This window comes from Anastrepha ludens, chromosome 5 (genome assembly GCF_028408465.1).
Source record: "Anastrepha ludens isolate Willacy chromosome 5, idAnaLude1.1, whole genome shotgun sequence".
Classification (NCBI taxonomy): domain Eukaryota; kingdom Metazoa; phylum Arthropoda; class Insecta; order Diptera; family Tephritidae; genus Anastrepha; species Anastrepha ludens.
In genome coordinates this window covers 120,897,702-120,909,750 of record NC_071501.1, presented here as the reverse complement: position 1 = coordinate 120,909,750, position 12,049 = coordinate 120,897,702, and the positions used below count along the sequence as shown (strand labels likewise).

General features: G+C 28.2%; 1 protein-coding gene across 1 annotated transcript in view; it reads left to right on the top strand.

The window, feature by feature from the left end:
* Positions 1 to 2,786, top strand: part of LOC128862862 (dual specificity calcium/calmodulin-dependent 3',5'-cyclic nucleotide phosphodiesterase 1-like) — a 123,745-nt gene extending 120,959 nt beyond the window's left edge. Inside the window, exon 6 of the mRNA XM_054101645.1 lies at positions 1,144 to 2,786. Coding sequence (XP_053957620.1) covers positions 1,144 to 1,205 — 62 coding nt within the window. The 3' untranslated portion in view covers positions 1,206 to 2,786. The remainder of the gene's footprint in view (positions 1 to 1,143) is intronic.
* The last annotated feature ends 9,263 nt before the right edge of the window (positions 2,787 to 12,049 follow it).

Below are 12,049 nucleotides of genomic sequence, written 5' to 3'. Positions count from 1 at the left end.
GATGTACCATTTGAATTTAAACGACACCAGTTTCCAGTGCGGCTTGCTTTTGCTATGACCATAAATATGTCCCAGGGGCAATCAATAGCTGTTTGTGGTATTAATATAGAAAGCCCATGATTCTCACATGGTCTACTGTACGTTGCCTGTTTCAGTGTTGGAAAACCATCAAATTTGTTTGTATATTCAACAGGTAATCAAACAGAAAACATTGTATATCATAAAGCACTACAATAAAAATAAAACAGATTTTTGTTAATAATTATGATTCACTTGATTTACAAGAAAGCGATTAGTGAAAATACTTATATACGTTTTATTTCATTATTCTTTATTATATCGGTTATTAACCCTATGTTAGTAATAATAATAATAAATAATTAATTATCTCTATGTTTTGTCATTGAAGCACCCACTTTATAAATATTTGCCACCTTTAGCTTCCCACTATCCCTTTAGATTATTTTTCAATCAGGTTTGAACCTTAAGTTCCCCTCTTAGTTTGAAGCCCTCTGGCAGACATCCCAGTCGGGGTTTTTAGTGGGTCCCAAAAGGATGGCCAAAGTTCGTGGATGCGAAGATACTTAGGCCACCCGAGCTGATCCTTTTCTTTAATTCTCCTGAACGGAACCGTCACCATGATGATAGGGCGGTATGTGAGGGTCAGCAGAGTAAAAACGTCTTAAGGTCGAAATATAAACTGCCACATTCAAAATCTATTTGACAAAATGAAGTCTGTCGCTAGTAATTAAATAAAATAGATGGCCCAAATTTATGTTGTACTGGAATATGCCCTGTGAGACGTTAGGGCACGCACAGTTTTTTGGATATTCCTGTAATAGGAAGGTCATAGGTTGGGTAGGTCAAACATAAATCTGCTCGTATTTTGCCAGCCATTTTTGCGCACACCCCAACCCCTTCGAATAATCTTTGATCTACGCCTAATACGAGACTTATTGAGAGTGATTAGTTGTGAGTTGCGTATACGCCATGCACATCCTCAGGAGAAACTTTGCGTGAAAATGGTTCAAATTTTGCAGAATCCTAAGCCAAATTTATTCAGTGTTAAACTTTCTATATATTATACACAAATTTATTTCTAAAGTGTTTATGTATACATAAAATATTATTTCTTGTTCACAGAGGAGGCCGCTCGCAATGAAAAGGCTCAGAAAAAGGAGGGTGAAGATGGCGAAGAGGAGTAAATTCTGTGTGCGGTGCGGAACTGAGAATTTACAGCAGTTGATTTAAATAAAGGCAACACCATATTTTGGAACTGAATAGAGACTTACATGTGTAATATGTGGCGAGAAAGTAGGTACAATAAAGAGATAATTTAACGTATACAAACATACATGCATACACACATACATTTATGACAAATATATTTAACTTTAATTGATGAAATTATTATTTTTAAAGCAAATATCGAAATATTACATGATTGTCAACAACAATTCGGGTTATTGTTGTGCTGCGTTATTAATATTTAATTATGTAGAGAATTTTTTTTTAAATAATACAAAAAGTTATAAATAAAAATTAGTAATCAAATTTTAATTAAATAGAAATCAGCATTTTTATGTAGTAAGTGCTTACACACACAGCTACATGCATTGATATAAATAAATGAATATTTGAAATGCATGACAAATTCATAAAAAGTTCAAATAAGCCAAGTAATGAAAATTATACGACAGAAAGCAAATAAATATCAATAAATAAATATTGAGAATGTGAAATGAGGAGTAAATTTTGTTATATGATTTTTAACAAAACCACCAGGAAATTAAGTGGCTAAACGAGATTTGAATGAAAAATATAGCGCTTAATGACATTGATGGCTACTCATGACAAAAAAAAGCACAACAACAACAATTGCGAAATACCACAATTTAATAAGTATTCGCTTATTTGATTATTTACGGTGCAAAAAAAAAAATGGAAAGCATAAAAGTAAAAATTGAAAAATTCAAATTTTCAAACAAAAAGTGGTAGAATAAACTCAATCAATCAGCAACAATGACAAATTTTCATATACAAGCATACATATATACATACATATATACATACATGAGTAAAATGTATATAAAAACACTAGTGGCCGCAATACAAAACTGCATCACAAAATAAAATTAAAGCTAATTTAAAAGTAAAGTGCAAGCATAATTCAAAAAACAAGAACAAAAACAAAACAAGAAAAAAAACGATATGAAAGCATAATGTGACTAAGACGCTGGCACTAAATATAGATACATGCATACATATAAACAAATATAGGCATACATAAGAAACGTATGATTTCGAAACTGTACAATTGGCAATAAGTTAAAGTTGTGTGTAATTTAAATTTAGCATTAATCAGCAGAAATATTGTTACAATTAGTGTTTCCTTTATGAATTGTTTAACAAGTCAAAACGCATTGTTGAAAGCCTCAAATTTAATTATTAAGTACAATTACAAATAAAATTCCAAAAAATAAATATTGTTTTTTTACGTTATCTCACTGTCTTTTCTTTATAATTTGCCAAAGCTGTTGAAGCAAACAATAGATATTTGTGTATTTGATGTATAGATGACATGTTGATAGATGTTGCATGCTTCAAGGCGCATAATAACATTCTTGGCCGTAAAGATTTAATAACAACCGATTTGAGTCTAGATTTTAGTGGGACTTATTGAAATAATGTGGCCAAATAAAATAAAAAAAAAATGTTGAAAGAAATAAATGCGCTTGTTGTGTAGAAAATATTAATAAAATATTTAAGAATATTTTTATATAAAATAAGAGTATATTTTTGAAATTTAACTTGCTTAATTTTTTATGCTATTTCGTATGTGCATTATTATTATTTTTGAACTGATTTTAAATCTAATTTTTCAATTAGAATTAGAATTATAATTAATTACAAATATAATTTCCAATTTTTGAGTTAGTTCATATTAATTTAAAACTAATTTAAATAAAAAAAAAAATATTTTTTTTTATAAATTTTACATTTTCTTTTTTTCTTGATTCTAAGGGGTGGCAACTAAGTAATTGCGGATTTTTTTAGAAAATCAAACACAATTTTTTCATGGAACTAAATAACTTTGTTCTGTAATGTATTGCCCATTTTGATCAAAGACCTTTTGCCAACTTTCAGGCAGCATCATTATCCCACGTTCATAAAACTTCTGATTTTTATTAGCAAAAAACTGAATCAGGTACGATTTGACATCATCATCATTATTGAAATTTTTACCATTCAAGGAGTTTGGTGAAGATCGAAGTAAAAAGTAATCAGATGATGCAAGGTCAGCACTATATGGCGGATGTGACAAAACATCCCAACCAAGCTCCAGTAATTTTTGCCGAGTGGCCAAAGATGTGCGTGGCCACACTTGCATTGTCATGATGGACTACGGGCCGCTTTTCTTCAACTGCCCTGTTTAATTTCGTTAGTTGTTCAATGTAGACATCAGAATTGATCGTTCGGTGGGGTGGTAAGAGTTCAAAGTTAACAATTCCTTTGTAATCGCACCAAACTGATAACAAAACCTTCTTTTGATTAATATCAGCTTTTGATGTTGTTTGAGTTGGTTCACCTGGACTGCTCCACGATCGTTTCCGCTTGATATTGTTGTAAACACCCCATTTTGCATCGCCAGTTACCATTCGTTTTAAAAATGGAACATTTTCATTACATTTCATTAGCAAATCGCAGCTCGTTTGCTTCAGTTCGTGAGGAACTCATGTGTCGAATTTTTCAACATAGCCAAGTTGTTTTAAGTAATTTTCAATGCATGTTTGTCATACATGAAGCTTCTCTGCAATCTCACGTGTTGTACTGTGATGAACCGAATTGATTATTGGTTTGATTAGGGCGTCATCAACTTCAACTAGACGACCAGAGCGTTTTTCAGCTTTGAGTGAAAAATCACCAGAACGAAATTTGGCAAACCAATTTTGACACTGCCGTTCTCTTAAGGCTGCGTCACCATAAACAGCACATAACTTTTTATGAGCGGAAATAAAAAAGCAAAATATGACGAAAATATTCCTTTTGATTTTCTATTTTCCAACGAACGCCAAACGAAAACTTCCAACCGATCAAAAAACTTTTTTTTACTGATTGACAGCTGAATAGCCAACTAACAAATAACAAAATGTGTTTTATATTTGTACTACGTCTGCAAACCTAAAAACTCAACTGAAGCCATCTATGAGTGAAATCCGCAATTACTTAGTTGCCAACCCAATAATTCAAGTTCAAATTATTTCATATTTTCAATAAATAGATATGCTTCTATTATTTTATATAAAAAAATTCACATTGACTTAAAATTAAATTTAATTTAAAGAAATTATTTAAGTTTAAAAATTTAATTTTTTAATTTTGTTTTTTTTCCTTGTACTTTTATATTTTCTTTTTTCTTTACATACAATACAAGTTCAAATTGTTTTATATTTTCTATAAATTTCAATTTCAATTTTTATTGCCTATTTATGCTTATATTTCTCAAATTCATATATATTTTTATTTATATTTAAAGATTTAATTTTTTTTTGTTGTTAATTTTACATTTCCATTTTCATTAAATTCTAATTAAAATTAAAATTGTTTTATATTTTTATTAAAATCCATTGCTTATTTATTCGTATCGTATTTAATTGATTTTATATTAAAAAAAAATTTATATTAAATCAAAATTTAATTGAATAAAAAAAATTTTTTGTAGTTAAAAATTTAATTTTTAATTTTTTTTTTTTTATATTAGTTAATTTTTCTTTTTTTGTTTTTTGTTAATATTTCATTTTCATTTGTCCTTAGATTCTAATTCAAATTCAAATTGTTGAATAATTTTTAATTAAAATTTATGTTTATTTTTATACATTCGCATCTAATTTTATTGATTTAAATGAAAAAAAATTATATTTTAATTTAAAATTAAATTTAATAAAAAAAATAATTTATATTTAAAAATTATATTTAGATTGTTTTTTTTTTTTTTTGTTTGTTACTTTTACATTGTGATTTTTTCTTATATGCTCATTTAAAATCAATTGTTTTACGTTTTTGATAATACCCATTGCCTATTTATGCTTATATTTTTGATATTCGTATCTAATTTTACTGATTTTATATTAAAAAAAAGTTTATTAACGTCTAACTAAATTTAATATAAACAAATATTTTAAATATTTATTTTAAATATTTATTATTTTTGTCAGTTTTACATTTCCATTTTTCCCTAAATTCTAATCCTATTTCAAATTCAAATTATTTTATATTTTTTTTCAAATCCATTGCCTATTTATGTTTATTTTTTTTTGATTGATTTTATATTTTTATTTTGTATTTACTTTTTAAAATTATTATTATTATATAGGAGATATATTCAATATAACCCTAACTTAATTAGCACACTGGCTACTAGGGCCTTCAGCGCAAAAAATTATGATAGTTTCCTTTTTTCAAAACCAAATTTATTGTTCAATTTTCTAATTTTTTTTTATTTGGATATACTATCTATTTCATTAATTTTTTATATATTTTTCCTTTAATTTTTTTCAAAAATAAATTTTATTTTTATATTTCTTCCGCTTTATTTTTTATATTTTTTTTTATATCCATTGCCTATTTTCATCTCATTTCCTAGTTTTAAATCCTACTTTTATTTAATAATTTTGATGATTGTTGAATTTTTTTATTTCGAAATTAGTTCACTCGTTACTTTATTTTTCGTTTTTGTTTTTTTTTTATCTTGGATTTATTTTAAATTTTAAATTTACTTAAATAAATAAATAATTAAGTGGAATTTTTACTTAAATAAAAATAAATAAATAACTAAGTCGACACCGAATGGCAAATGGTTTTATGAGTAGTTTGTTCAATGCCGAAATACACTCGGCGGATTGCTATTGCCTGCCGGGGGGTTTACATTTACTTAATATATTTAGTTAAAATTTCGTGACATTTTAGAAATATTTATATATATTATGATAATTTCCATGCTGTTTTTTTTAACTCTCTTCAAATTCAAATTTTAAATTCTCTTATAGAATTTTTATACTTTTATTTGATCGCTTATTTTTTATTTTTCATCGTTTTTATTATTCAATAATTTTTAATATTTTTTTAGGTTTCACAATAATTATTGAATTTTCCTTGCAAAATTTTTGGGCTTATTTATATTGAATTTATAAGATTATATTTATGTTATTTTCTACTTTAAAATCTCTTCGCAATTCTATTATTTATTTCTTTATTTTTCATTATTTTTATTTTTCATTTATTTTTTATTTAGTTTTTGCCAAAATTATTTTCCTTTCTAACTTTTTGTTACATTTAATTTTTTTTTAATTTATTTTAACTTTATTTTAATTTCTCTTAAAAGTCTAATTCGTAATTCTATTATTTTTTTACTTTTCATTATTTTTATTGTCATTTTTTTTTTATTATTTTTCAGTTTACGCCAAATTTTTTGCAAATTTTTATTTTTTTTTTTATTTTATGATTTTATCGAATTTATATAATTATCCATTAGTGGAACAACATCAAGACGCACACCACAAATAGGAGGAGGAGCTCGGCCAAACACCCAAAAAGGGTGTACGCGCCAATTATATATATATATACATATATATATATTATATATATAATTATATTCTTTTAAAATTTCAGTAGCTGTTTTTTATTTTTTTTTTCAAATTCTGTTCTCTGTTTTCTGTTTTTTTACGGCGGCCGCCGTAGCCGAATGGGTTGGTGCGTGATTACCATTCGGAATTCACAGAGAGACGTCGATTCGAATCTCGGTGAAAGCAAAATTAATAAAAACATTTTTCTAATAGCGGTCGCCCCTCGGCAGGCAATGGCAAACCTCCGAGTGTATTTCTGCCATGAAAAAGCTCCTCATAAAAATATCTGCCGTTCGGAGTCGGCTTGAAACTGTAGGTCCCTCCATTTGTGGAACAACATCAACACGCACACCACAAATAGGAGGAGGAGCTCGGCCAAGCACCTAACAGAAGTGTACGCGCCAATTATTTATTTATTTTTAATACAAAACTCTCTTTCCTTTTTTTATTTTTCTTTATTTTTATTATTCATTTATTTATTTTATTTTTTATTTACCTTTTGCCAAAATTATTTTCTTTGGTATATTTTTATATATAATAAACTGTTTTTTGTATATAATACGTTTCTTGATCATTTCCGTGGTTGTTTTTTTTTTCAAAAAAAAATATCTTTAGTTTGTCTTCAAATTATATTTTTTATTTTTTTTTATTTTTATCATTCTCATTTTTACAATACTCGTTTATTTATTATTATTTTTTTATTAGTTTTCGCTAATTTTCTAATACTTTTTTTATTTTTACCGAGTTTACATAATTATATTTTTTGATAATTTCCATCGTTAGTTGATTCTTCTTGTGAGTTTGAAGAATTTTAACTTATAAATGTTTCTTATAAATTATTAATTAATTATAATTCTTATAAATTATTTTGTTTTTACAAATTACTCCTGTTTTTCTTTCTATATATTAGTTCATTTTGCTTTTGGTCGTCGGCCAGACAAAGTCGTAAAATCCTGAAGATAACTTCAGACTGAAGCCGAAACATCAGCCGAATAAATGCAATGGCTTAATTTTCTTTAGAACAGCCTTTGTTACATATATTAAAATTTTTTTTTTTTTATTTAATTTTTTTTATTTAATTCATTATTTATTTAATTTAATTTCTTTTCTTATTTATTCCATATAAATCGCTTACCGGTAGCCAAAAATTACTAAGCGTACTTTCATTTTCCAAAAAACGAAACAACACAATCAATAAAACTCACGCCACTTATCTACGAGATATGCATTCCTCCACAGAAGGTTTCTAAAATCCACATTCCATACAACCACAAAAACAACACCTACTGACTCATAGAGAAATTTCGATTAAAATGTTAGTTATAGAAAACCGCTATAAACCGATTTCCAATTGAAGCTGTAAAAATTACAAAAGAAAAAAAAAACGAAAACAGTTGTCTATGCATTCTAAATCCTACTTTTCTACTATTTGCAAATATTTTCGAAGCGCTGCGCTTATCACAAAATGTACTCTTATCTGCTATAGCTGCATACTTATGTACTGTAATGTGTAACTATTTAGTACTATAAACTCTATTTAGCTCTAGACTTGTATCTCTTACTTGTGCAACTTACTACACAACAACTACAACTAAGGGTAAACTAACTTTTGTATATACCTACCTGCAAGTAATACTCGTATAAAATACAACAATACGCATACATACATATATATAAAAAATGATGTATCTACTTATAATAAAGGCATACATGTGTGTGTAAATGGCAAATTTATTTTTATACGCGACACTTTTGTTGTCTGTTGAATAATATTTAAGTATTTGTTTGATTGTCGTTGGGTTTTTCGTTCGTTTGTGTCTTCTCATTTTCGTCACATTGTTTTTTACAATACAATGAGAAACAAGAAGATAATTTTTTGTTAAAAGTTTTCAAATGTCTGATAGGCAGGACCATATCTTATAAGGATTACCATTGCTCTCTTCTTTGGGGGATACGAAACGGTACGAAAACTCATACATACAAACCTAATAAATGGATTTTGAAGAGCTTGAAATGACAAACCGAATGATGAATAAAATTTAAATACATTTTTTGGATGTTGCATTGAGAGTGAACTCGGTCGAAGCTGTCAAAGTATTATGACGAGGCATACGTTTCTCCCAAACGTTCAGAGAAATGTTGATTATGCAGGCTAATGGAGTGCTTGAGGTGGAGAGCAATGGTAACTACACTTAGCAGTTGGGTACCTACATTATCAGCTGAAATTGGGATCATAGCTTTATTAAGGTAGTAAATATATACTAAATAAATAGTATGAATATATGCTGCAATGTGAGTACACACAAACATGAACACATTTACATTTGTATGATTGTCATATTACAAATCACTAAAACTGCATACACACATATATTCACACCATTTCATACTTCATATAATTTTGCATACCCGTCTGCGCTTCAAATAGAATATCACGCGCATATATGTATGTATTTATAATGATTGCATAGGCCGACAAAATTCTAGTGAACAAAAATAGTAGTAGACAGTGCTTAGTTGGCTATAAGTCCGAGTTCTTTCGCTACTCAGTCTCAATCGTCGGATATACTGCCAAGTAAAATATCCTTTGTAATACCAGCTATACGCCCCGAACTCTAAAACCAAAATATACTTTAAAACTTCGCGATAAAGTCTAGCAAAAATAGTCTGGATTTAGACTTAGATTTATTGGAGGTTTGCACTTTGACTTCATGGCCTTTTGAGTGCTCTACTAATCACAGTACCCCATCCAGAATGAGTTCTCCTATAATAATCTTGATAGCAGAAGGGGAAATGGCGAATAGAAGAGGCCTATTATTTAACATTTTGCTTATTCATAAGTTAAGGAAAATTATTTACATACATACATATGTGTTTTGGTACTTCAATACTTCTTATATATGTTCTGAAGAGAAACATTATTGGAAAGTATGAAAATAACTGTCGCAAATATATATATATATATATTAGGCCGGGTCGATTTGTGGGGAGGCAAAAAAATCGCCCATTGCTCTGTGAAAATCATATTCTAGGGATCAAAATAAGAAACTTTGCCGAAGGAACCATACCTCTAAAACGAATTCTGATGTCCCCTAATTTGGGTCGAACTTTTTAGTTTCTTTTCTATAACTCACTTAAATTAATTTTTTCATTTACATATCGTCCCCTTAGTATAACAATAACCTATGTGCTCATAGGCTATTATTTTTTTTATTGAATTTTTGGATTCTCCATCGTCGATTTTATATGTGGTCAAAATTTTGCCAAATTCTAGTTCCACAAAGTGGGTCAAAACGTCAGTCAAAAAATAATAAATATTTACAGACATAACGACAAAAAGTTTGAAATTCATTTTCTCAAAACATCAAAAAATGTATAGGCTATTTTAATACTAAGGGGACGATATGTTCTGACTAAATAAATTTCTTAAGAGAAAAAATAGATATTATTATAAATAAATAATAAATATTATTATATTGTAAATAAATTAAAATATGAAAAAACATAGCCATTTAGCTGATTTTTTCATGTAAAGGCCAAAAATGGTGATATTTTTAAATTGGGGGATATCAGAATTCGTTTTAGAGGTATGGTTCCTTCGGCAAAGTTTCTTATTTTGATCCATAGAATACGATTTTCATAGAGCAATGAGCGATTTTTAAATCGACCCGCCCTAATATATATATATAATTGGCGCGTACACCCTTTTGGGTGTTTGGCCGAGCTCCTCCTCCTATTTGTGGTGTGAGTCTTGATGTTTTTCCACAAATGGAAATCGCAAATAAGCTGATATAATAAGCAGTGAACGACTTAAACATTAGCACGCTTAACAAAGTCACAAAAAAAGTAACCTTTTGGCCTCAACGAGCAATATTGAGTACACGTCTGCCTTGGGGAACATCTTTCATAACAGCTGCTGTTATTGAGAAGCTGCATAAAATGTTATGTACAGCAGGCGAAGCTAGGCAAAACCTCTCAACCTCTGTTAGCTTCATACAGTTATTGATTATCACATCTACAATAAACGCTGCAGTAGCTTCTAATATTTGTTGAATTTGTATGAAGATTCAATCATTTTAATTTTGGCGCTGCATATTTGTTCACAACTTCTTTGATAAAATTTGTATGTGAAATACTAACTTTAAAAATTCCAGTCTCAGCAAATGAGTCAAATATTTAAAGTATAAATAAATAATGTATGTAGAATTCGAATGAAATGCATGCAAATTCTCGCAATAATTTGGAATTTGTTGGCCTATGTCAATAAATCTGTAAAAGGTATCAATAAAACATATCGCTCTTGGTATGTATTTGAATGCTAGCAGAATTTGTGAAAATAATTGCTAGAAAATTGCAATACAACACATGCGTACACACATACATGCATACATGTTACTTTTATTTAAACAACAAGAAATTGTAGAAATAACGAAACGAACGCATCAGATATTAAAAAAAATAGAGAAATTTGCGTGCAAATCTTGTTTGTTTTGCAGGCAAAGTGAAATTACAAGCAAGAAAAAAACAAAAAAAAGCAAACGCATCATATAAATTTCTTTGAAATTTATTATTTGACGTAAATTATTGCTGCATAAAAATTAAAAGTCAGTTTAGCTTAAAAATGCAAAACACATCCATACATGCATACATGCACACATTCACACACGTGCATACATATATACACACACACATACATATAAGCTTATGAATCGATTTGCAACAAAAAGGGAATAGCCTCAATATATGAAGCAACAAAAGTTTTTATGAAAACTGATATTGACTACGTCCATGATGCAACTTTAATAAATTTAAATGCAATAACCAGTAAAAATATACAATACAAAACAAAATCTTATAAAAATTTGTATATGTACATATGCCCGTACATACATACATATGTGTTAGAAATAAAAAATATACATACATACATATATGAAAATTATTAGCTACATGCAACACAAATAATTTCACAAAAAAAAATCGTGGGCAATGAAAAATTGCTCTACAATTTGTAAACGAAAGTGAGTTATTTGAGAATTCAAGATCAGAATTTTCTTTATTACTCGTAATACTTTTTAAAAATAGTCAAATTCTCAATTTAAACTTCGTTAGCTGCAAAATATTACGTGAAGCATAATTTGCTTGCTTCCTTGGCACATAAATACAAGTTTTGTGAGGATTTTGAAAAAAAATTAATTTTTGCCGCCTATAAAATTTCTTCTTACCTTAAATTTTGACTGAATGATTCAGAATACTAAGAATCGGACTTATCATTAGGAAAAACTGCAAAACTAATTTCATCAATCATTTTAGATACTATGTAGAGTCGTAAGTGTATAGGGCTTTGTATGTCGCAACATCTAAAACTGTAATAACTGTAGAACACTCAAATACCCAAATGAGATCATTCAACTGAATCGACGACT